The sequence below is a fragment of the Ornithodoros turicata genome, chromosome 1, assembly GCF_037126465.1.
Source record: "Ornithodoros turicata isolate Travis chromosome 1, ASM3712646v1, whole genome shotgun sequence".
Lineage (NCBI taxonomy): Eukaryota > Metazoa > Arthropoda > Arachnida > Ixodida > Argasidae > Ornithodoros > Ornithodoros turicata.
The window spans coordinates 183079952-183106869 of NC_088201.1; the positions used below are offsets into that span (position 1 = coordinate 183079952).

General features: G+C 44.6%; 1 protein-coding gene and 1 long non-coding RNA gene across 2 annotated transcripts in view; one reads left to right on the top strand and one right to left on the bottom strand.

Moving 5' to 3' along the window:
• Positions 1–1123: 1123 nt before the first annotated feature.
• Positions 1124–2042, bottom strand: LOC135373735 (uncharacterized). The gene is made up of 4 exons (XR_010416570.1): positions 1749–2042; positions 1447–1526; positions 1316–1380; positions 1124–1250 (listed from the first exon to the last, which is right to left on the bottom strand). It is a non-coding gene; the product is annotated as an uncharacterized LOC135373735 (long non-coding RNA).
• A 10412-nt stretch (positions 2043–12454) lies between these two features.
• The window catches only part of LOC135373742 (uncharacterized), a 79091-nt gene continuing 64627 nt past the window's right edge, over positions 12455–26918 (top strand). Inside the window, exons 1-2 of the mRNA XM_064606833.1 lie at positions 12455–12589; positions 20564–20605. Coding sequence (XP_064462903.1) covers positions 12532–12589; positions 20564–20605 — 100 coding nt within the window. The 5' untranslated portion in view covers positions 12455–12531. The remainder of the gene's footprint in view (positions 12590–20563; positions 20606–26918) is intronic.

The following is a 26918-nucleotide window of genomic DNA, read 5'->3' on the forward strand; positions in this document are numbered from 1 at the left end:
CAGATGGTACGAATATATTTATATAGGGTAACACTGAAGAAGGCCTCCTCACTCTAAAAAATAAGGGAGTCAGGGTGACTCCCTTTGGGGGAGTCAAACCCTGCCACATATATAACACCTCTCCTGGAGTCACTATGGCTCCATCAATGCAGGGGGGTTATTTGACTCGCTCTGGAATGGATATGTTTTGACTCCTACTGGCATCAAGTAACCCCATGAGGAGGGGGGTCACTTGATGTCCCAGGGAGTGGGGGGACCTTCCACCCCCACAAAAAAATGCATCAATACGAAGCACCGTTGCAATAAATTCTGTTTACCTGCAGTACTCGCTAACTACGCCAGTTCTTGACTTGAACGTACAAACATGAATTCCGCTTGATCGCTTACATCAAGGTGTACTGGCAGTTAGAACATTCAGCAGAACGACATAATTTATTGCAAATGGTATTTTGCATGTTTGACAAGTTGCTGAATGGTTCCAGACTATAAGCTTAATCGGAGATTTTTATTGCTTTGACAATTAGCACTTCTTTGAGACATGATAGCAGCAATAGGCTGCAGTGACTAGGTTACCCAGATGAAAAATTTTCCAACTGGGACCAGTTCAAACTGTGTTATTGAACTGGGACCAGTTCAAAACCAGTTTGCAGCTGGTCCCAGCTTGAACTGGTCCCAGTTCAATAACACAGTTTGAACTGGGACCAGTTGAAAACCAGTTTGCAGCTGGTCCCAGCTTGAACTGGTCCCAGTTCAATAACACAGTTTGAACTGAGACCAGTTGAAAACCAGTTTGCAGCTGGTCCCAGCTTGAACTGGTCCCAGTTCAATAACACAGTTTGAGCTGGTCCCAGTTTGAACTGGGACCAGTTGAAAACCAGTTTGCAGCTGGTCCCAGCTTGAACTGGTCCCAGTTCAATAACACAGCTTGAGCTGGTCCCAGTTTGAACTGGGACCAGTTCAAAACCAGTTGGCAGCTGGTCCCAGCTTGAACTGGTCGCAGCCGAAGTAGCAACGTTTCTCCTCCAAGCGGAACTGAGCCACTCGGGAGCTCATTTGGATCTCCATAATGAAACCCACAGATGCATGATACTGAAATAAACATGAATTATTTTATTATGCACTTCTGAAACAGACATTTTGTATTTCACGATGCAGTTTCTCACTGACTTTACAGAAACGGTTGAGGAAAACAGGAAGCATTCCGGGCAGCCGTGGAAGTCATGTCATCAGTTGGTTTTCTACGTATAGAGCTGCAGAAGACTATCATTACTAATTCATTTAGTTCACTATACACACATATGTCGCAGACACTCACCTTTCCTGTGTATCCCCCGCTACAGGAGGGGCTTGTGGAGTCCGACATATTGCTTCGCAGTCGTCCTGTGAAGCACAATATTATCACCAAAACATGAATTGAAAGGCACAACTACTCCACAACAGACTCACATGCTTTTCCAATACACGCCACGAGTACTCTGGTGAGCTATGCGGGTTCTAGAGCAACCAGTGTTTTCGATGTGAAGGATCTGAAACACGAGAATGACATGCATTAAAAGCGGGAACGCGCAGACTAACGGCACATGATGAATAACCGGGCATAAACCGGGCGTTGGTCGTGAAAGAAACGCGTCCATATGTTCTCGTGCAACACACTGGGGAGACAAACTTTACGTGCAGCAGGACGGTACCATTATTTATATTTCTGCTTTGTTCGCAGGAAGCAAAAAACACTTGAGCATAGTACTCACGATGAAGCAGTCTTCGCAGCTGTAACAGAGCCGCAATCGCATGACACCTGTCTGGTCGTACTGAAGCCGATGACGCTCACTGTAATTTATATTGTCGCATGTCACGCTAATAACATTAAGAGCAAAAATGTCACTTGGCGCATGCTGAGACGAACGCGAAAAGTCAAAACACGGCAGACAAGTGCGAACGCTGCATCTGGAAGCAGCAAGCGACCGTTACACCTTGTTCAAACGCGTCATTCATCAGGGGAGCAGGAACGTGCAAAATATGCAAACATAATAATTCCAAATTAGCTTTTGTTTACATTAGCGCACCTTCAGAAAAATAGAAATATGATTTTTTTACAATAAAGTTGCTTTCTGATCGTCCCCCAACCTTTCTTTCGTAATCTTCATATATGTTATTACAAACCTATCCCGGAACCCAAACCGAAACTTCTCCGAAACATGTCAGCTGGTGGAGCTTGAACTGTCACCACTTCACTTTCCAGTTGCCACCTGCCCAGTTTGAACTGGTACCAGGTCATGTCCAGTTGCCTCCAGCCCAGTTTGAACCGGTACCGGTTCGTGTCCAGTTGCCACCAGCCCAGTTTGAACTGGTACCACTTCACTTTCCAGTTGCCACCTGCCCAGCTTGAACTGGTACCAGCTCATGTCCACTTGCCACCAGCCCAGTTTGAACTGGTACCAGTTCATGTCCAGTTGCCACCAGCGCAGCTTGAACTGGTACCACTTCACTTTCCAGTTGCCACCCAGCTTGAACTGGTACCACGTTAGTTTCCAGTTGCCGCCAGTTTGATCCCACTTGGTTCCAGTTCATGACCAGTTGGGGCCAACTGGGAACAAACTGGTACCAGTTGACTTCCCAGTTCATTTTTTCGCCTGGGTACACACGCTTTGCTCTTTAAATTGAAACACCTGAACCACCTCCTCAACTTTGACGTTGTGCACAGGCCCTGCACAAATCTGATTATCCACATAGATTAAGAACTACCAGTCGCTCAGCGCAGTGGGTATCGACTGTCCTACACTTCTTGAAACCAGTTTCATCCAGTTCGAGTGAACAGCTGACTTAATCAATTTTTGACCAGGATGAATGTTTTTGTTCTTGTTTCTTTCTTCCTCATGCGGTCAGAGGAAACGTCATCTACAAGGTGGTGCCTTCAAAAACCCACCCGTGTGATATTTCATGTACTGCAGATACGGAAATGGTACCTGTGAATTTCCGAACTGACACAGAACGAATTCTCATTACCGTGGAGAAAAATTGGAATGTGATTCGATATGAAACTCTTCCTAGAAAAATGCGCAAAACGTAATGAAAAAGGTTTCTGACAACAGCATGAACGTCTTGCTGATGTGCTGGCTGGTGATGCTGCTGCCCAGAATCCAAGTAACACTTGCATACTTTCCGTTGATGCTGCCATTGTTACTGTATCAGAAGTTTGCCAGTAACACGCGCTGTGTTCAAAATCTTTCCGTATGCTGTTTCATGCCTTCGAGTAACGTTTTGCTGCTATTCCAAATTAATTCCCAGTTTACCCCTGATAACAAGAATAGGTGCTGTGTTCTTGCAACCTCAGAGGTGTCTGTCTCACAGCTGTAGCACGAAAAATACTAAATAAGGCGGGCTTTCAGAGGCAACCCCCTCTACGATGAATCATTACCTGGAAGTTAATGAAGCACAACAACTATTTATGGCAACTAGTAGTTCTTAACTGATGTACATTATGAGATTTGTGCAAAGTTTCAATCTGCATAAGGTATAAACGGTGATTCCACGTTAATGTAACAGTTCATCAGTTAAGCACGAGACTGTACACAACGTTAACGGTAAAGGAGGTGGCGACCAGCAATGCCGCCCCAGCAGACCATCAATATCCCACAGACCTCCCAAATTGGTCTCATGCGTGACAGATGTCACCTGTATCTTCACTATGTCCGCTGTATATCCACCATGAGACGTCACAAATATCCCCCAGTGAAGATTCTGTGGATATATTACGAATATCACTAGAATGACGTTTCTTTACTTTACAATAAAGATTTCTTGTGGCAATAGCAGCCATTTCCAGCATTCTCAGAATGCGTGACAATTTCATTTTTTGAATCAAAATGTTATCAACTATCTTTAAATAAATAACTTCTCACTTCAGACATGTTCAACAGAGCAAATAAAAATGCTCTCGCAGAATAAGCTGCCAGTCAACACCGACTGTTGGTGTAATGTAGAATCTACGTTGTCTAATGCTGACTAATGTTGTATGTAAACAGATAGCGGTGAATCAACGCTATTTGAACTGTACCTGGTCAATAGATTGTGGACACTTCAGAGGATGTGAACTGTAATGGAAGCTAGGCAAATCGTATTAAGACTGCTGTGAGCTCCTGCTAAGAATTGGCAGAATATGCTTGAAGTACACCCCCTTCAGGTGAGTCAACATTCCCCATGTAAAGTCGTGATCATACGGCACTTTGATATTGATAAAGAAGTTATCTGAACTACAAAATACTACAAAATCACACTCCGTAACATTGAGGATTGCCATACCGAGTGGTACTTGTCCAAAATAAGTGTGTTTTTCTTTAGCTTGTAGCCGCCTCCATTTTCATCTTTCACAATAAACTTACATGACTCCGCAACACAACTTGCACTTTCTATCTTCCCTTTGACAGGACATTTAATCTCGAGTAGTGTTGTAGGCACTCCATCCTTCAGCACTACTCCATCTGGGGTGCAAGCAACCTATGGGCATTCAACAGGGAAGACCGGTCCTGGGATGATTACTTCATTTTGAACACGGCTTTAATGGTCAGCCCTTGCGATAGCTTCAGTTTCTTGTCCATATTTCGTATTCTCATTGCCATTGAAGCTTGAATGAAGTGTTGAGGCCACCTTTGGTTCCCACTGATGTCTTCGGTACGTGTACAGTGGGTAGGAAGTAGTACCTGAATGCTCAATAGCGAAACTTAACACACCGGTCATCGATGAAAGATGAAAGTCACTGAAAAGGTTAGCCAGGTGTAGGGACTGAACCCACATCTTCTGGATTACCGGTCCAGGGCTCTACCAATTGAGCTAAGCTAACACGCCTCTCCAGCGACTCTCGGGGTGCGTCATCTGAAGGGACGACAAACCAGCCACTCACTCTCACTCACCCTCCTTTCACTCTTACATTTTTTGCTCACTCATACACACATTCATACGACGGAAATCGACGCAAGCGGCACCTGTTGAACAAGAGAGAAACTGATGTTCTGAGGCTGGAACAACATTGAAGGGACAGATACAAACAAAGCCTCAAAATTTTTGAGGCTTTCAAAATTCTTTTTTGAGGCTTTGTTTGTATCTGTCCCTTCAATGTTGTTCCAGCCTCAGAACATCAGTTTCTCTCTTGTTCAACAGGTGCCGCTTGCGTCGATTTCCGTCGTATGAATGTGTGTATGAGTGAGCAAAAAATGTAAGAGTGAAAGGAGGGTGAGTGAGAGTGAGTGGCTGGTTTGTCGTCCCTTCAGATGACGCACCCCGAAAGTCGCTGGAGAGGCGCGTTAGCTTAGCTCAATTGGTAGAGCCCTGGACCGGTAATCCAGAAGATGTGGGTTCGATCCCTACAGCTGGCTAACCTTTTCAGTGACTTTCATCGTTGATTTCTTAGGCATTTTGAGGCTTTGTTTGTATCTGTCCCTTCAATGTTGTTCCAGCCTCAGAACATCAGTTTCTCTCTTGTACACCGGTCATGACATGATACAACAGTGGTCACTGATTTTGTGTAAACAAAGTACGAGGAGGGCAGGCGAGTTAATGTGAAATCGGTGAAAGCAGCACCTTTGAATACAAGGGAGGAAAGGACACAGCAAACACAAACGAAAAAAATATGAGTAGTGTCGTTTCATTTGTGTTTCCCGTGTCCCTTCATCCCTCAGAGTCAAAGATGGTGCGCTCGTGTTCTTCTTTTTTTTCTCTGTACACCCTTGTGTTCCACAAAAGAGGGCTCATAACCGAGAACCTGTGATTCGGATCCTCCTTTCTTGCATCCACAAGAGCTTACTTTGTGTCTGCTGCAAGGCAGGAAGCACTGTCACGTGTGACTTGAATGAATTTGACATAAAAGTCAGCTGAGTCTACGCCGAGTTCCCCACGGGGCCATGCTGCAAGGTCACGCATAACAACACTCTGAAAAGCGTTGTCCATTACAGCCGTCAGATCGTGTACATCCGGTGTAGGCCCCTTACACCTGGAGGGAAAGAAGTGATAATTGAGAGTTGTTTGAGCGATTCTGCTACTCCGGCTGTCTAATTGTGTTCAGTATGAATGTCAGAAAGAAACACTGCAATTGTCATTTTCCCTACATGTCTCATTTATGAAACTGGCGCTCACCTGCTGTTTTGAACCGGGGGAACCTCTGTGAGCCAGCGGCATTCACTAAAAGGAAAAATACAAATGGAAAAATATTAATAGGTTACATAATGCATCTCCTTGTTTTGACAACAATAGCATGACAATTAACATATATTTGGTGTATCAACGCCACTTGTAACTTCAGCATCTTCATTCACGTCTATGAACGTCTCACGTCGGTGAAATGGTACACTTCGATTTTAATTACAAATTTCAATGCAGAACCAAGAAGCCCAGTTTTTAACCCTGTTTAAATGATAGGAAATTTGTGAAATAAGAAAGATATATGTATGAAACATGAAAGAAAAGATGGATGAAAGATATGCACCGTGGATAGCTATTAGAGTTAAAATTATCGATTCATGTTATGCTATGCATTATTTTGCATGGACACCGGCGTTTCCTACCTGTGTCTCGCTAACACTGCGTACGGACATAACCCCATTAAGTCCTTCCTCAACGACAGAGCCTCTGCTTCATCAAGGGCAAATGGCTTGGGTACTGTCTCCACATGACAAAATTGAAAAAGGGCCAGGGCGAGCTTCTACTTCGTGAGAGTTGGCTCAGATTAAGATCCCTTTCTCCAGTTGATATTTTCTGAATGTGAAATTCGCTTACCGGAGTTTGTGGTGCAAAACTCAAGTTTAACTTCATGATTAGATACCGATTTTGGTTTGAAATATTAACGGACGTGGCAAAACCCGCCAGTGTCTTCCAACCCCAGGCGAAAATTTGAGCTGGGAAGTCAACTGGTACCAGCTCGTTCCCAGTTCGCACCAACTGGTGGTCAACTGGAACCAACTGGTACCAAACTGGTGGCAGCTGGAAAGTAAACTGGTACCAGTTCAAGCTGGGCTGGTGGCAACTGGGCACTTTGTGGTACCAGTTCAAACTGGTCTGGTAGCAACTGGGAAATGAACAGGTACCAGTTCAAGCTGGGCTGGCGGCAACTGGGAAGTGAACTGGTACCAGTTTAAGCTTTGCTGGTGGCAAGTGGGCACTGTGTGCAACCAGTTCAAGCTGGACTGGTAGCAACTGGAAGTGAGGTGGTGCCAGTTCGAACTGGACCAGTTTACATATTTGGGGGAAGTTTCGGTTTCAGTGCCAGGACAGGTTAATATGAAGATTGCAAGATGAAGTCATAAAAACGATCAGAAAGTAACTTTATTAGTAGAAATAATCATATTTCAATTTTTGGTAAAGTTCGTTAGTGTTAACGATTTGGAACTCTTATATTTGTATTTTGTGCGTTCCTGCTCCCGCGATGAATCATGCGTTTACTGTGCAACGGTCGCTTGCTTAGCAGCATGCTTGTAGAAGCGATTTTTGCCCGGTATGTTCTTAGCGTGATGTGTGACATAGGCGTTGGTTTTATAATCTAAAGGATTTGTCTGCAAGTTACGACAGTGCGACAGTACAATGAGCGCCAGCGGCCGGGCGGGTGGGTGTTATAGGATTACAGCTCGACTACAACTGTGGAGACCGCTTTATATCGTGAGTACTATATGCTTAAGTGCTTTTCCCTTGTGCACCATTTAGAAATATTACTTCCACTACAACCGCTTCTCTTTGTTCTGCGTCACATTCGTGGCACCTGCAAGTACATGTCGTTTTACGAGTAATATCCGGTTTATGTTAACGTTACCAGCAACTTTTCCATTCATGTTTTTGTTTTTGCTTTTTTTTGTTCATTTTCGTGTTTTAGATCCTTCGCACCACGGATGTTGTCGAACTAGCGTAGTACGCCAGAGTAGTACTCATTGCCCCCGAAAGCCGGCGAATCTCTTAGTTGAAAGGTCCAACTACTGCACAACGGAAATGTTGAGAGATTCGCGTACCTTCCAGGGCCACGACTGCTCAAATTGACTGACTGTCAAGGCACACACCACAATTACATGTTGCAATTGAATGCATATTTACTTGTGCCTTTCCAACTTTCCGGAAACCTTAGCTGCTGGGGCTCAAAGGAAAATATCGATCCATCGTGTGCTATTAAGAACATCTCAAATACTTTGTTGAATGACTCAAGACGTCTACAAGGCAGTCAAGCAAGGGACCAATCAACCATGAAGTATGATCTATTCCATGTAACTCTGTAGTTCACCTACTGCTATAATTTAATTATGTTATAGTTACGCTACATGTACATTAGAATATGTGTAATGTTTGACTACAAATAAAATGCAATTTTGTACTGCAGTTCTTTGGATCTGCCATTGCTGGGAACAGCGATTCTGCAAAGGGGCACCAGTTACATACAAGCTAACCTCTGTCCGAACAGGCCGCTCTAAGTGAAGGCACTTCAACCAGTCCCAGCTCAACAATGAGGTTTGCAACCAGTTCCAGTCGAGACTGCGACCGGTTAGAAACCAGTTGGGCCAACTGGTAGCAGTTGAGACTGGGACCGGCCAGAAACTAGTTGGGCCAACTGGTGCCAGTTGATCGAACTGGTCCCTGTTCGATAACACAGTTCGCCCAGTCCCAGTTGCAACTGGACCAGTTCAACTGGGACTGGCTGAGCTGTGTTATCGGACAGGGACTAGTTCGATCAACTGGTACCAGTTGGCCCAACTGGTTTCTGGCCGGTCCCAGTCTTAACTGGTACCAGTTGGCCCAAGTGGTTTCTAACCGGTCCCAGTCTCAACTGGGACTGGGTGAACTGTGTTATCGAACAGGGACCAGTTGTCCAACCAGGGACCAGTTGTTCAACCGGCCCCAGATCAACTGGTACGAGTTGATGTGGGGCCGGTTGAAGTGGCCCCTGTTCGATAACACAGTTCAACTTGTACCAGTTCAAAAAATTTTCGCCTGGGACAGGAAGTAAGACTTACCTGTTCACTTGAAGAAGTAGTGCCACAACATGCTTGCAAGCTTGAGATAGTCCTGCTTTGCATGAGCAGTTTGCCTTAGCTATTTTGCATGTACTTCCCACACTTATTTCAATGTTTATGGTGTGAGGTTCCCCTTTCACAGAGCTGGTACTCAAACAGATGCCGTGCACGTTAATAGGGTTACTAGTGCAATCTTTTTTGCCAAATGCAATCAAGTGCCCCGCCAGCAGCGCCTGCTGGCCTTCACGAAAGTTCCGTGTACATTTTGTGGCGTCAACGAATGACAGAACTTCTGTTGGAAACAGCTCCGGATGCGCCGGCGACACAAACACGTCCCCCGTTTCGTCCGCCATCTTGGCTGCGCTCGTAGCGACCCCTGTAGCCCGTCGAAGGTGCGAATAAAGTAACGCTACCCTTTGACGGTGATCCCAAAATGAGTATATCTCTCTGACCTGACAATAGCTACTGTCACTCATTTTCAGGTAACATGAACAAGTCCGTTGGGCACGAGAGTGGTCGGAAACATGAACAGTTATGTGCTCTGCAAGTGCCCTGTAATAGTGCTCAACTCTGACATGTTTTCGTAGCTCCTGATAGAGCAATTCTGCAGCTGTGTCAGAAAGGCCTATGTCACACCTCGCGGCATCTAGGCCATGGCAAGACCCATTTTCTTGTGCTGACGTGCTTGGAGAGTGGAACGGCTTTAACCATGTCACGCAGTGTGTCTCCCATGACCACCCTCCCAGCAATTTGAGGGACACGTCTTTACCTGCGGAGACAAAGTCTCCAAGTCTATCGTTTCGACCCTCAAACGGAAACATAGAAGTGCACCACAGGGGACCAAACATGCGTACACTTTTGCCAAGGTGCAGCAGCCGATGCACCTACGGCCTCTTCTCCATACAGTCTTGCAGTGTCCCACACAAACGTCTTGAACAATTGTTCAGCCATTGCAACATCAGCATCTGTAATGCTTTGTTGCAGGAGCAGGAACAGGCCTTCTGTGAGCAGTGAGGCATGGAGCAGAAATGGCCTAGGAAGAACACTGTACAGGTTGGGCAGCATGAAGTACAGGACCCAGTTTTTCCACTCGGAGGCCTTCCAAAATGAGTGCTCTGAGAGGGGACGAGTCAGTCTCATGAAGGATGTTGGTGGCCTCAGAGCAGACAGCCGCTTGTTGATGACATTCATCTTTCTTGCAGTGTAGAACACCTTGCCGACGAATGATATCCAAAGTTCGGTAAGATGCTTTGCCACCCCGAGTAGCGCGCAATGCATGTAATCAGGGGGCACTCCCCAAACTGTGTCCAGACCTTTTAACTCAACAATAGGGCTGGGACCTTTTATTCCATCAACGTCTCTTCCTCGGACAACAGCAAGTTTCATGGCCGTGAGCACGCCAGCATGAGTCCTCTCAATGAAAACTTCTTGCGCGGCTGCAGCATACTTCAGTGTACCTGTAAGATGAGAGATCCATGCCGCTTGCGCTGGTCACCATACTGGGGTAATGTCTCACAGCAGTAGCAAGAATTTACTAACAAAAGTACAACTTGCCAACGCCATCCTTTGCCAGCGATTTGTGTTGTTATCAGTAAAATTCATGCCTAATACAGTTAAACAGCAAGCAAGCTGATAACAAAGACCATGCGTGTCACTCTTCCCCTGTCTCCAGTTTTCCTTTATGGTTCTGTAGCCAGCAGAATGCCATCCGTGGCTGCTATCCTTTTCTTTTCTTGTACCACTTCACATTCTGAACTGTATTTTGTAAGTTATATTTTAGAGGAATAATGATATTGGGCAAATAACTAAAAAGTAGCTAATTAAAGTTACTAACTACCGGTAATTATGTTACCACAACAAAACAGCCTTAGTCCATGGAAAACGACCGTCTGAGCCAATCTATTACACCATTATGTCTGGTTTCCGGAAAGCCAACCCAGATATCGGTCCTCTCCTTCGGAATTCCAAATGGTGTACCATGACACTGCGACAGGACGATAGCGGAATTTGATAGCGGCTAGCGGAACTGGCAGTCATATTGGATATACAGCATGTTTCTCTTATTCAATACAGAGCGCTTCACAGAAAGAGAGAGAGAGAGCAATAAAACGAAATCGGAGGCTGTCTTTGTGGCAGTTGAGTTAGAAATAGGAGCTACATAGCACCTGTTTCTAATACAAGTGCCACAAATATTTTTTTTTTCTATCGCACCTTCCATGATGCACTCTGTATTGAACAAGAGAAACGCACTGCGTACATGGTGCCCATGCTAACCATGGAAATTCTCTCTAACACAGGGTGCTGCTAAGGAAAAACTGACAGCTCCCCTCAGGCGTTTTTGCTACAGCCAGCTGCTGCTACATAAGGCTGTCTGTAACAAACGTCATAGTAGACCTGCCAGGTTTTGTTTGAGAGCACCATGTGTTAGAGAATCTCAATACTTACTGTGCACACTCTGTGTACAGACACTGTGTACAGGGTGTGTTCTTTTAGGCAATACAGAGCACTTCACAAAGCGAGTGATAAAAGAAAAAATAACGCAACTTTCTGCCACTTGAATTACAGAACAGTTACAAAAAATAATGCTTGCTTTTTCTTTCATCGCTGTCTTTGTTAAGTGCTTTGGATCGCCTGAAAAACACACACTGAAAATTGTTATGTAATTGTATTGTGGTGACTGCAACAAAGGCTTTCTCCAACCTGTGTCTTTTGCATAACTACTTATTCATTATTGTCTATTTTACTCTTATTGTCCATTATTTACTTCGGTACACCACATGGGCCCGTGAGGGCGTTTCACGGAGAGCGATGGCAAGGGGTCACACACACAAAGAAGAGCCATATATCAAAATATATCAAACAGAGTAATGGAACTACAGGAAACTATTCATCAAAGTGCGAGCACATCAAGGGGATAGACGCACACACACACAAGAAATAAAAAAAATGAGGCTGACTTCCACGTACGAATATTTCACCGTAACGAAACAATGCGACACCTAGCAATCATGTTGGCACCGTACACGTTTAACGCCGACAAGTTTGTTTACGAGAAGTAATTAATTGCGGAAGGCTGAGGGCAAATAATCAGTGTATACTGATTATTTGCTTCAACTTCAATCCTTCAACTTCAATTAGATGCTTCAACTTCAATCATGCCATTTCGCGCTGCCCTTTCCAACGGGAGTTTCATTACAGAGAGTTAAGGTCGAAGCTGTTCCAATAATCATAAGCATCTCTCGAACTCTTGGATCTAGAAATCTTGAAAAGAGCGCGTAGTTCAACGACTTAAACCACATTCTCGTTTCCAATAGGAAATTTACTGTTTCATTTGACATTACAATTTGTTTCATGACATTTCAAACGGTTTTAATTTGTAAAACATCACTGTAATTGCTTGTAAAGAGGCGGCTACAGAAAGGACGAACTCAGCTGCGGAATGAACTGACATACGCGGTCGCAACTGAGTCAGAGAGCTGCCTTGTTTCGTACGCGATTTCCAGGAACTGAATTGAAGGTGTGGTATATATGTTCAGATATTTCTCCCGCTCACATGAGGAAAGACAAAATGTCGGGTATTATTTTGCTCGTGCTGCTGTCGACTCTCACCGGTAAGGAATGCTTTGATTTCTATCTTTTGCTGTGCAAAATGCGCTACGGGTTTATACAGGGTGTTTCACCTAAGGGGATAAAAAATTCTAAGTGTCTACGTAGTCGCCGGAGGATTGTCGGACTTTCGACAATTACCTTCTGGAAACTTTTGCCACCATTGCAGAAGGCATTGAACAATTTTTAAATGTGGGAAATTAGTTTTTCAATTGAACTTTGAAAATTGCCAAGCGAACCTCACTTTTTTTTAAACAGGAATATGAAGTCCTCCACGGATAACCACACACCCAACCGAAACTATGAACAGTATCGCAACAGATATAGTGTAACAAAATTAGTAAAAATTCGGCTTTAGCCCCACCTGCTTAATTGTCCCAAAGAATAGCGCACGGTATTTGCGGGGAGAGGAGGAAGTGTTCCCGCCTCTTCTTTTATCGTTCTTTGCGCCGCCTTGCCCTTGATGCTGGTGACAGCCAACTTATCACAAAGAAAACAAAACGACCGCCTTATCACAAAGAAGCCAAGGCAAATGTAGACGGGGACACTTTCTCGTCTAGACGGAGATTTCGCGCGCGCTTCTCTGCGAAAATCAAGCAGGCGGGGCTAAAGCGTAATTTTTACTAATTTTTAGACTATTTCTGTTGCATATTCTGTGTTTAGTCTGTGTTGCATATTTCTGTTGATACTGTGCATATTTTGTGTTGGGTCTGCGGTTATCCGTGGAGGACATCATATTTCTGTAAAAAAATGTGAGGTTCGCTTGGCAATTTTCAAAGTTCAATTGAAAAAATAAATTTACCGCAACTAAAAATTGTCGAAAGCCTTCCTCAATGATGGCAAAAGTTTCCAGAAGGTAAATGCCGCAAGTCCGACAATCCTCTGCCGAGTATGTCGCCAATTTTTATTTTTTAATTTTTTATTTAGAACATACTATCAGCCCAAGGGCTACAATAGGAGTGGCAGCAGAACAATGATACAACGAAAAGAGAGAGAGAGAAGATACAATGCAATATAATTCTACTCAAAAAATCTATCTAATGCTGACATGATAGTGTCAACGCTAGCACAGTTTATCACAAATAAAGGTAACCGGTTCCACTCGCGAATGGTACGAGGGGAAATGAATAACGGAAGCAATCAAAGTGAAAACTGAACTCAGTGAAAAGTTTATCATGAGCTCGCCGAAGTGGGCGACCGACCATCGGTTGCAGATACTTTGACCTGTCGACACTTACCATAACACTGTAAATTTTATAGAGAAGCTTCAGTCGGTTCGTGTCAAACCGTTTAGACATAGTTGGAATACCAGCCCTAATACAGTAACCCAGAAACAGACACTGTCGAACGAAACTCATTGTAGATGAAGCGCAAAGCTCTATTCTGTATTTTTTCAATTTTCTGCATTGCGGATTTAGTGTACGGATGCCAGACAAGGCTTGCGTACTCCACAATGGGTAAAACTAACATTTTGTATGCAATAAGTTTTGTGTCCGATGTAGCGTGTCTTAGCGATCGTTTAAGAAAACACAGCTTTTTGGATGCTTTTTCAGCTACCATGTCCACATGTAAATTATATGACATATTTGACTCAATATGAACACCGAGGTACTTGAAATTACTGACGCGATTCAATACGACACCATTAAGGCTATGGTCTCACTCCCCTCTTAAAAGGAGGCAACTTTGTACCAGACCTGTAGCTCTCATTTTCGTCTGTTGGTGGTGAAACTGGTGCCATTCGGAAGCTATGATTCTTGACTCGGGGGGACCGTCTTCCGATTTTGGGCCAGGCATGCGGTTGCGGCGCCATAAGGCCTGGAACATGCCAATATCTCCGATTATGGGTGGTCTTTGTACGAATCTGGCGCAAAAGAGAGAGCAGATAGCGGCGCACAATTTGTTACGTTGTGTTGTTCTGTGATCTCTTATTGATATATGACGCCGGTAATCCGGAAGCGCCTACAGAAAAACATGAAAAAATGCCTTTCTTTGGCTTCCTGTTTCGAGGTGTTCTAATGTCACCACACCAGCATAGAAGTGGCAGTGAATGGGCAATTATGCGCAAAACAATTGCTGAAAATTTCAGCATGACTGGAAGAGCACAGCGCAGGTTATTACATTCCCAAGCCATTCCAAAACATTCCGACCAAACCGAAACTATATAGGATTTTTGGTGGCCACGTCGTGGCGGAGCATGTAACTATGTAATGTTAAATGTAACTAATGTAATGTGTGATCAACTCCAGTATTCTGCGAAAGGTGGCGCTTGCGTCGCTTGTGTTCGTTACGTCACGTTGGTTGCGTACTGCTCTGGCTGTGCCGCTGTGCTGCGGGACGCGTTCATCCACGCCGTGTTGACAGGCGCTGACTGTCGTGTTCTGATTTGAACTGTTGATACTGCGGTAGGCTGCACGTTCATAGTATCGTTGCTGCTGCCGCTTCGCTCAAACTGGAAAGGCGCGGCAATGACACGGCCGTGCAAGAATCCTCAGAAACCGCGGAGTTGCGGTCGGAAATCAGTCCGAAAGCTGCGTCGGCGGCTGGTGAGAGAGAAACGGTAAGTTGTAACCAAGTGATTGTAACTTTGTACTGGTGCAGTGCGCTTACTCTTATTTATTTGTTATTCCCCGTAGGCAACCCAAGCTGTGGTCTTTGCACCCCTTGTATGGCCTTAGGCATAAGTGGTGTTAGTCTCGTGTCATTGCCTTGACTCTGGGGGCAAGACTGAGAAGCACCTGTATTACGACTCTCCCCCGATGATTTTGTTGTTGTTGATAGTCTGAGGTACAGCACAGGAGTAAAAGGGGGAGAATGGACAGCGTTCTCTAGGTTTGGAACTGTCTTCTGCTGTGTATCTCACTTCGATATTTCATTTCTGCCCATGAGAGCATTGCCAAGTTTTTGTGCATTTTGCCTTTTTCAGATTACCACAGTGGTGCCAACTTTCACTTGCGGCTATCCAAGAGCGCACGATGCGATGCGGTTCAGGTCGACCCGGATATTATCATAAACAATATATGCATTTACCAATTTCTAATGGCTGTGTTCCATCTCCTCTTTTTCTATGTTTGCTACAGTTGCCTCACTGCCCCATCCCGTTGTTTTACCCTCGCCATGCGAATGGCCGCTTCCGCAGTATGATGAACTCAGCATGGGCATGTTCATAGCAATATCACAATGCCCGTACTAACATACCTGAAATTTGACCCGTACATTCCTTTAGTCTCACCATATGTTCTCGTCTTCTTTTTTTTTACCTTCCTCAACGTCCTGCGGTCTCATGAAAAGTTATCGTATAGATTCTTCTCCCACAAAAGTCTTCTAACGCTTTGAATACGTTATGCAAGAGCAGGAAATAGACCAACTTGCACGAGATTTACGACCACTGACCTGCTGCAATCGGGTTAGCATGGCACACGGCCAGAGGAGGACAGATGACCGAGACAAATAATGGGAAAGCGCGCCCGTTCACATTCCTTCGGTCGTTGTACCACCTGTCTAATTGTAAAAGAAAATCGTGGGGGAACGCATAAGGCTGTTATTCGAAACGTGTCTCTTGTGTGTTTCCTTGTTTGTCTTTCTCGCATTCTCGCAACGTGTCCTCGGCCTAACATATTGGCCTTGGCTCATAATCGTTGTTGTGAACGAACTAAAAATCGTAGAGCCCTGTGTTTGCGCCTAGAGAGCAATACGTGCGTGTAGTGTGCCTGTGGACCAAATCTAGCGGTACAATGAACGACTGTAGCATTTCGTGCAGCACTATCTTCGGTGCGCAAGCAGCCATGGTCTCAAGGGAATATAAAACTGTAATCGGTATCATCAACATAATTATCGTAATGAACCTAATTATCCCAATACGTTTGAACAGTTGCACACCTCGCCGCGCATGCTGAATCATATTCGGTTACTGTAAGTGTCACTGACATCCTGCGTGTTAGATAAAGCAGTTAGGGGCAACAAGCAGGCTCCTACAAAAGAATTGTCACTGCTAGGCAATGAATGTGAACACAGAAAAGGCTACGAGCTAATCCTCTTCCGTCTCCCAAACACACGCTCCTTCGTGTTGTTCCTTTATTTCTTTTTTACTTCATTGTTTCTAGTCGAACGGAAGGAACCGGGTTATGCACCAGCTTGCCTGCGTCCTGTCCCTTCGGTCGGCAGCTAGGTAGCGGAGTACCGCCATTCGCTACTCCTCTGAAACGCCGCTACTCATTCGGAAACGTAGCGCGCTACCGCTACCGGAAGGAAATATGTACCGTGGCTACTGCCAAGCTGCCTCGTAAGGTATTTTTTCATGACGACCATGTAACCATGATGAGTAGAGCCCACACAACGCTTAGGCAATAAAATATTGTTTTATGCAGGAGCAATAAGCACGAAAAATGTCGATACCAGCTCTGAACTTTATTCTAGGCAGAATAAGAGCGTACAGAAATTAGAAAATATCACTTTGGTCATGCCGGATTGTGACACGGATACTGCCTTGTCGAAGTGAAATGGCGTGGAATACGAGTTACTTCTTTTGTCTTGCCTACTAAAGTAGCGGGACAGTAGCGGTAGCAGCATCGGACACGTTACCAAAATTTGTAGCGGGAATTATTTTTCCGCTATTGGTTAGAAATTTATCGCGAGCGCTCCTCCGCTACTGAAAAAGTAGCGAAAAGAGCTGCTCTGTTAGTAGCGCCGCTGCGCACAGCACTGTCTGTCGACAAGGAAACGTGTCCAGCCACACATGCAAACACACAAAAGAAAAAACCGTCCCCGAATCACGCACGTGTGTGCCGTAATGTAACGCGTATGACTGAATTCAGGTACCGTCTGCACCATGATAAAGATTCGTTATGTAGGCAAGGGGATTTTGTCGGTCAAATCCTTTTTTTATGGCAAAAAGAAAAACAAAAGAAGGAGAGAGAACAAGAAACAGCAAATCGTGATAAAATTTACCTTTTTTTTTGGGGGGGGGGATTCACAAAATTAGATTAGGCATATGCTGTGGGACTACTTCTGTGTTATGTATTCCTGTCTTTCGCATTGCACAATCTCGAAAACCTTCCATATAACGTTCCTTCCATCTGCCGACGTCCTTGACTCTTGCAAGTGAACATGTACGCGTCCTTACATATGTGGCTTCCCAGCTAATAGTTCTTCTTATGAAGCCACAAAATCGTGGTAGTTAGTAGTTAGTCAGTTAAATAACTTAGTAAAATAAAAATAAAACCCTGGTATTAGTACATAATATACATTAATATACAAGTATAACCATGTCAACTGTTTTACATGGCATATCGTATCACCAAAAATGCACAATGCAATTCACCTTCCTGAAGTTGTACAAGTTGATGCTTAACTTTCCCATCAAGACAAGAAGAAAAGAAAAAAAGGGTGCCGCGGAAAATGTGTGATCAACGGCGTTTAGACACGACGGAGCTACGGCAGACAAGGACAGTACGGAAAGGACGGAAAGGCACCGCCCTTTTCCGTATTGTCCTCGTCTGCCGTATAGCTCCGTCGCGTCTGAAATGTCATACCAACCCCACACTGCGTTGTTAGTCAACGACATTTGTTTGTGTGATATACACTAACACAAGTACGTGGGGGCTTGAGTGTCTGCCCCCCCGCCCCTCGGAACTTTATCATGCTGGGGCAAAGTCCCCTCCAAGCAGTCTATCCAGCTGACACTCAGGACGAACGTTTTGCACTGCCAACTGTAGGATGGGACAAGCGTAAGCTTGCCCACATAGCGTTTCGCGGGATATCCTAATGGTCGCGTGTTCAATGTGTAGACAACCTCTCGCTCGTCTAGATGCTCAAAACACATGACTGCTTTGGAGCATCTTTACTTGGCGACTGCTCCTCCTCCTCCGAGGATGTACAAGATATTGGATATACATGCATATGTTCAGGTGCCTCTTCTGAGTCACGCGGCGAACTGGCTTTTCCTCTTCGGGCTAAAGCGCGCGAGTACAACGTTATGAGTAGTTAGGTGTCATAATTAAAAGCTATCTAAAATTGGCTAGCAAACCTGTTCTAAAGCTATACTCGATGACCTTGGGTGTGGAAAGAGAATTTTCGATTTTGGGAGTGAACATGAAAAGGAAATAGCAGTAGCGTGTGATATGCATCGCATGTTTCTCTCAGGGAAGTCACAGTGACAGTACGTCAATTAGCTACGTGTCTGTGAGAAACTTGCTTTTATTTCGTTGCATTTCTCCATATCGTGCTCATAGCATTTGCCATTACCTTCAGGTTATTGTCATAATCTCAGTATAGGCTGAGTATATAGTAAAGGGGATAAGCCCGTGAACGGAGAACCTGTTTCATGACAGTAACTGATCGCAGTTGTCTCGCGACGCAAAGCCTCGAATTATTATTATTATGACAGTAGATATTGGGCGTTGCCTTCGCAAACAGCGAAGAATGGTTGTAGGAAACAATATCCCCGAAAAAAAAAGGAGTCCGTACACCGAAACGTCCCATTCCCGCCCCAAAAATGTCCGCGACTGACCGCGTTATTCAGGCTACAAGCGGTATTCCTCCGGCTAATTTCAGAGTTAGCTAATTCGTAAAGTGCGAATGCCACGAGGAACTCCTCGTGTAGTGGCTCAAGTATAATTATTGCGAGACAGGGAAGAAAACATTTCCGCATCCGTTCTAACGAAACAAAATACAAGATTACAACAACAAACGCACACGAAGACATGATGATGGCGTGGGGCTCATGCCGGCCAGCAGGCTGACAAGATCACAGACGTTTTTACCAGATGTACGTTTTCTTGTATTTGCGTTCACGCTTTCTGCTTTTCATAACCGATTGTGCACCCCGATGCTTTGGAGAATTGTCTTTGCGTGACAGTAAAATCCCGAGACGAGTGACGACGAAAGGCAAGGGATGATAAATCGGCGTTCGATGAAACGGCGTTAGGTAAAATGTCCCAGTCGAAATGACGAAATGAAAACCCCGTCACATTTCCCTGTGCCGTTTCCCTAAAGTATCAATTTCGCGTGTGACGTTGTCCCAGGCGATGTTCCTCAGTACGCTGTATTCCAAAGAGAAAAATAATGTAACAACTAAAATGCTACTGTATTCTCGTACTGTAGTGTCGACTGTATTTGCTTGGCTGGTTGGTTATGTGTATCAAGCGTAAAACAACATCATAGAAACAAAGCACAACGAACCATTGCGCATCATTTGCCGCCATGCTTTTCACCGAGTCTGAGCTCCCGATTTTTCTATTAGCGAAAAAAAGAAAAAAGACAGGAAATGGGGGAAATCTATTTTTTCTAATGGGGGAAATACAGTGAACCCTGGTTAATATGACCCCCGATAAACATATTGGCTTTATACTGGCGAAGCGGTCTCTGTGGTTTCTGCGTTTCTCGTTAGTAGGACGATTCGCATTGTGACAAAAATTTGCGGGAACCGTGGTGGTCATATTACCCTGATTATTGTATCCTGATATCCTGTAAACGTATTTTCATTCGCTATGTACTAATTTTCGGAAATTTCGTGACCGCAAAAAAAAATCGCGAAATATAGTATTTGCGAACACAGCTTGACGTTTATTCGGCGGAAGGAAAGAGCCCCGGAATCGCGAAATTAAATACTCGTGAATAAAAATAAGTTTACATTATTGAACTTAAGGTTTTCTTGGCTTGAGTACCTGTGAATAATACTTTCGTAGCCTTGCACCAAATGATGAATATTTCCATTAGCCTCACTGCCGATTAGGTCGAACTCTTCAATGCATTTAGTCTTCTTTAAGAGATTTGTTTTCTGCGGAAAAATGATATGCGGAGATGGTGTTAGGGCGACTACTCCATGTGGTTATCATGCCTTCCTTAGCAGAATGTACTCTTGCTATCTGCACTCGCCTCTTTTGATGGTTGCTTGGAATCTAGTTCAGTAATGGTGCAATATTCGCAATACGCGCAATATGTCAAAATAATGTTTTTTCCAACTTATTTGTCCTTTCCAGCGGGGAATGCCATTGATGCGCGTAACGACAATGGGAAGGCCGGTGAGTATTACAGTCGGGACATTCAATTTTGTTATTCCTTGATTTATCACGTTAGAATGTCATTTCACTTCCAAGCTTATTGTTACGGCATATTGACACTGTGTCAGTAACAGTACACTTACAATATATTGAACGAATGGGTCATTGAACCTATGTACGCAATTGTATGTGCGATAAGGGGATAAGTCGAAAAATCCTAAACCCAGAAAACTTCAACAACAACAACATATATATCGTGATGATGAAGTGGGGAGGTTTTCCACTCTAGGAGTGGAACGCTACCCCATAGCTGGGGGTCTAATATGAGTGGTGACAATGATGAGTAATGACAATGAGAGATGACGGGAATTATCAAAGTGGCGATGGCGATGCTGAACGTGATCGTGATGGTGGGAATGTCCGAGGGCGCTGCTGAGGCCATAATCAGTCCTTTGGGCCTGTCGCCTCAAAGAAGTCAACCACCGACTTCAAGGCAATATTTGGTAAAGTAATTTCAGCAGGGTTTCCCCGAATAACACAAATGTGAAATGGATAACATGTATGTATGTGTCTACTACACATGGATATCCTGTTGGCATCTTTCTGAGGTGTGTTACTGAGCAGAAATTGAACAAAATTCAGGCGCATGACACATCCTCTTTTTCAATGTAACATCGCACGCAGTTTCGCACATCGCACAGGGTTTTCATGCAAAAAAAAAAAAGAAACACTTTTCACGAGTCGGACTTTGATCGTGATGCCCGGCAGGGCGAAGTCACCTTTGCGCCCTGGAGGAGCCAGGATCAGGCTCATCGTGCTGCTAAAAGAGCACAATCCTTAAAATAACGTCCTAGATGACCAGTATAATATGACTTAGTTTAGCACATGTATAGTTTACTTAGTACTTAGTTTAGTATATGAATTAATACACACACGTTTTTCCGATTACAAGGCTCTGCTGACACGGTCACATGAGGCACGAAGAACGTGTTTTTCGAGTGGAAGACTGAGTTAATTTCCGCATCGTAGCAAAATTTAAGATACACCATTTGTATGCGTGCGTAGAAAAGGGGCCTGATGTGGCTGTCCATTAAATTGACAGATATGCATGTCCCGTTTCGCACCCTCCTGTAGAAGGCTAATAAATTGCGATACGATCCTAAATTTCCCTTTGCACGTGTTGATGACATTGCAGCAAAGATAATCAAAAAAGCGGATAAGTCGAATATCCTCATTGCATACAGAGTTTCAATTGTTGTGTTCTAGCGACTCAATCTAATGGAAAACAATTCAAATTGAAAACGTTCGCGTCATCGCTTTCAGATGCTTTCTCAGGCAACTTTCGTATGATAGCCCACCATAGCTCTCTCAATACCTGGCTCGGGTGCAGTACCCATTTTTAGGGTTTGCCGTTGAGCTCTGTCAGTGCGTCGGTTTAGAACAGATGCAGATGTCGAGCAGTACATACAGTCTGATAATTCTTGAGACGCGACATTCGTTGTGTCAGTTATAACCAGGGGTACAGCCCTCGCTCTGAAGCAACGTATCCTTACCTAAAAGATCAAGCTCTTGGAATAATTTATGTTACACACTTGTCGGGTACAAATGCAGCAGCATTTTCTCGTAATCCTTATTGTGGAGGTATACCGAATGGAATACCCATTGGAAGTGCGCATGGAAAACGAACTAAACGAGCAGAAAAGAACCTATTATCTTAAGCCTGACATTTGCACAATGTATACGTCCGTCCTAGCTGTACAGGATTCATGGGCGCACTGCGAGCTAGCCCTTACTGGCTGTAGACCGGCATTGTAAATGTAAAAAAAAGCGGCCCTAATTTATTACACGATCTTTAAGATGCACTAAAAAAGCTATTGAAACACTTTCTCGCGGACATAGTTGCGCTGTTAGTCCTTCTCATATGTATTTTGTTACTGGAATACCGAACGTCCCACACGTAATGACGTGACAGCTGTGTAACCAGTGGCGTCACTATGGTATGCGTCACCCTCCTTACTACAATGAACCCTTTCCAGACGGTGCGCGACATACAGCAATATCGTACCACAGGCAGAAAAGAAAGCCACGTGCTTGCGGAGGATTCTACATGTCGCCGCATAGAAAGAGAGGTACTGCTGCGGCACGTCGCCCCCTACCGTCGCGTCACCCGCTGCGGACCACACCCCCCGCACCCCCCCGCTAGTGACATCACTGTGTGTAAGAATGGCTTCGACGCTGGTGATTTGCATCAAAAAAGTGCATCAGTGAGACATCTATTTCCTACCTTTGCTCGTGTAAAACTACTCTCAGTTGTTATTATTATTATTATTATTATTATTATTATTATCGATCTGTGTGAAACTCGTTGACACCTATACCTTCGCTTGAAAGCGCACTATGGTAGCGTACCAGCTGCCGGAACTTCCCATAGCTGCAACTGTCCAGAGAAAACGGCGGGCTTTCAAACCACTCTCCAGGAGCCGTTAACAGCATTTGTCGGCACGCAGGCTCCAAGGAAAGTACGCATGCGCAGACAGAGTGGCTTTCCTAACCCCCTCGTCCATCTCTCCTCGACCGGCCTCGGTGGCTCAGTCGGTAGCGTGTTCGCCTTCTGATCCCGAGATCGCGGGTTCGAACCCGGCCGAGGACGCCAGCAACTTGGTGGCAGGGTACAAGTTGCTTAGACACGCCGTCTTCCGCGAGGGACGTTAAATACGGGGTGCCGTGTGATGAGCTTTCATCGCACGTTAAAGAACCCTCAGGTGGGCAAAAGCAATCCACAGACCGACCGCTGTGGCGTCGCTCATGATCTCAGTTGTCTCGCGACGTAAACACCCAATTATTATTATTACCATCTCTCCTCGAGGTTTTCGTTTGCTCTCGCTCTCCAATTTTCTTTCCGCGCTTGCCAGTAATGTCGGAACGTGTTACTCAAAAGCTGAAGAACGAAAAGCGATGGAGGTTTATGAATCACAAATTTACTTGCGTTAATGAACTGTCTTAAAAATATAACGGTACATACACATGTCTTGCAACAGGTTTCACTGGAGAATTACGTGTTTCAACACTGAAAAGCAGTTTCAACAAATCGCAGTCCAGATATCCAATAAGTACAGCTGAAGTTTCCGGTGATGGGAACACTGATGTGTTTCTTTTCAACCGACACGGGAAGCTGATCTTTTCAACCCAACCACAAGAGACAATCCAGTGTGAAGTGGTCGCCGCACAACAGTCTATTATTGAGAGCTGAGTCTGCAAGTCATTCAGCTCATGGCGCTGTGCTAGGGCAATCCACGCCGATTTCCTACTCTAATATCAAAGCACACGTATCACAGACCTTCGTAGATCACATCAAATGAATGACTGAGATGTGAGAGATAAATAGACTGCAACCAGCACACATAATCAAATTAGCGGCATCCAAATTCTACAAATTACGGCGCCGCACTATGAAACTCCTGAAACGCTTGCGAGTTGCTTGTAATACACTTCACACGATAGACCTGCGTTTGTTTCCATGAGTGCAAAAGCACCCAACGTGTCTTACCGTCCATCGACGGGAAATCGGAAGGAGGAATGCCGACTTCCGCACGAAGTTTTTCTAGACCCTTTTGGTCGGTGCAAGGGTTTCCTGTGATGTCCTTCACCTTTCCATTGTTCTGTTGATCAACTGGATCAGTCAGTCGGCCGTTCACGGTATATAGTTGGCCACAATCTAAATCGTACGCATTGAGGCCACGGAAACTACTCGCAAGGGTCTGCGAGAACGGAAATTAACGTTCGGAGGAGACACACAAGCAAAAGGAAGGAGACGCTTTTTGAAACTGAAATTTATTCATATGAATATGCAAACAAGTACGTGCATACACAAGTCGAGAGCTCCATGATACAGGGTCAGTAGAGAAACTGCAACATGTAATTTATACAAATATAGTATAATACAATAATATAACATAAAAAAACAGAACCCTGTAATCTAGAACAACACAAAATAAGTGTACAGATGTGCTCTTTATACAGGGCGTTTTTTCATTCGTTACATAATTCTTATTTAAAAAAAAAAACTAGCAGAGCAAAATAGATGCCGTTTCAGCAGGTGGGTTATACCAATACCGCCAGGCACACACCAGTCTTGTCTTGTACGTATTTAGAGTATTGTATTTAAGATACTGTACTTTGGGGCGCGGACAATTGCTCTCCGGACAATTGCTCACCAAAAACTACTGAGGCAGGACAATTGCCCACCACAGAACCGCTGAGGCCAGACAAGTACTCACCGCATCTTTCACCATGCACCACACTTCTATTGTAATCTTATTTCGGGTTTATGGCGCTTGACATTTTCGTGTTAGCTGAAGTTCTTTTTTAGCTGTCTAAGTTGCTTCAAATAGATCTAGGAAATTCACCAGTGAAGAGGGTGAGGCGAGAGGTCGTCCACTTGCAGGCAGGCCTGAAGCGTCTTTGTCAGGACCTGCATCCATGGATCGTTCCTATATATTTTTTTTCCAAGGGCGGGAGGACAGCCAAATGCTTCCAGGGGGGCAAAGCGTGCAACCACCTCACCTCCTTCCCTGAGGACGGACGCTACAGACTGTGCGGGTGTTCACAGGTTCACATTATTATGACATCTGAGAAAAAAATCATGACCGTAAAGAGTGCACAATTTTCCCAAGTGACCTTGCCCCACTCTCGGTGCGCCCATGCCTGCGTCACCACGGTCTTCCAAGACACAAGCCAGGTTGACAGACACGGGGGAGATTTAAAAACACATCACTATTTAACCACTAAAATTCATGAATTTTCTAAGTCAGTCCAAGTCGTTTTCGTGAACGTAAGCCACATTTTAGCACCCGTTAGGCTTACCAGGGCGGACACGACCGAACAGCACGTTGGTTAGTTTATTATTAGGTAAGTCCAAGTTGGGTGTTTGCATTGCTATGTCCAGGTTAGTCTAAGTTCGCTGTTGGCAGTTTCCCCCGCGCGACTGTGCATTTTATAGTCAGATAACATTTCTTTACAGTAGTTTATTTTGCAACGGGGATTTCGATCACTTTATTTCGAGGTACACCCAAGTTCAGCCAACATAAAAAGTCAAGTATATGAGCGCCATAAACGAGAAATAAAATAAAACCACATAAAAACGCGACATAAAATTACATATAAGTGCGGTGAAAGAGGCAGTGAGCGATTGTCCGGCTTCAACAGTTCTGTGGTGAGCAAATCTGTCTTGCCTCAGCAGTTTTTTGGTAAGCAATTGTCCGGTGAGCAATTGTCCTGGATCCCTGTATTTCAAATACTATTTCTGGTATTTTGGTGCCTTACTCAATAACTAAATAAATACTTTTTAAATACTCAATACTTTTTCGGGTGAGTATTTGCGCTCTATTTCAGATACATTTTGTGGTATTTTCTACTCAATACTCCAACTACTTTTTGGATTGCCTCTGAGTTTTCCATTTTCTCAGTTTTTCATTCGCATGCTTGCTCTCCGGGAATTTTCATTACTGCGTCCATTAGTCCCCCTAAGTTGACGTATCTGGAAAATCGGAATTCAAGGTCTTGTGTCAGAGGCACAATTCCAGCGAGTGCAAGGATCTAAGGATGTGTGCCCTGCAACTGCAACAGAGTTCTGATCTAAATATCTCCTCTGGCTCTGTTTTACTTTAACTTACAAGAACGCTTCAGGAAAGCCAACGTGATACTCATGCTCGGCATACCCAGCACAAGGCAGATACGTATATGCTTGGACATCAAATATTTGGCAAAACAGCTTTCGGATATTGGCCTTATGCATTATTCCGCGACCTATAATAATCACTCGTACCTCCTTACGCTTTCATCGTGTAGGTTTCAGACCAGCAGCACCTATACCCTGTAGCCTCCGATCGCGCGCGGATCCACATTCCTGTTCTCGTCACGTGCGGAGATAGTTCTGTCGAAGACGAACATTCAGGCTGGAATGCCACGGCGGAAGTAGTGGAAGTATATTTTGACTAAGCTGCACATGTTTTTAAGCGGGTAAACCTGGTTTCCCGACAGTTCAGTGACAACTGGGTGTATTGCACAGGAACACTTCATCGTTCGAGGAAAACACTGCAAATCGACCTCGAGGTTTGGCAATGTTCCTAGTGACCTCTCATGTAGCGCTCTATGGACCTTTTTCACAACGCTTCTGCGCATGCTCTGTGACCCTGGCGCCGCCGAAGAGGGTTCCCTACATATTCAACAGATAGCGCCAATAACGGACCCGTAGTGCTTTGGCGTGCGCCGATCGTGTTTCGCTGGACAGCCGCTAGGGCACGACGCGACTGTGGAAAAGGTTCATTAAGGGAAA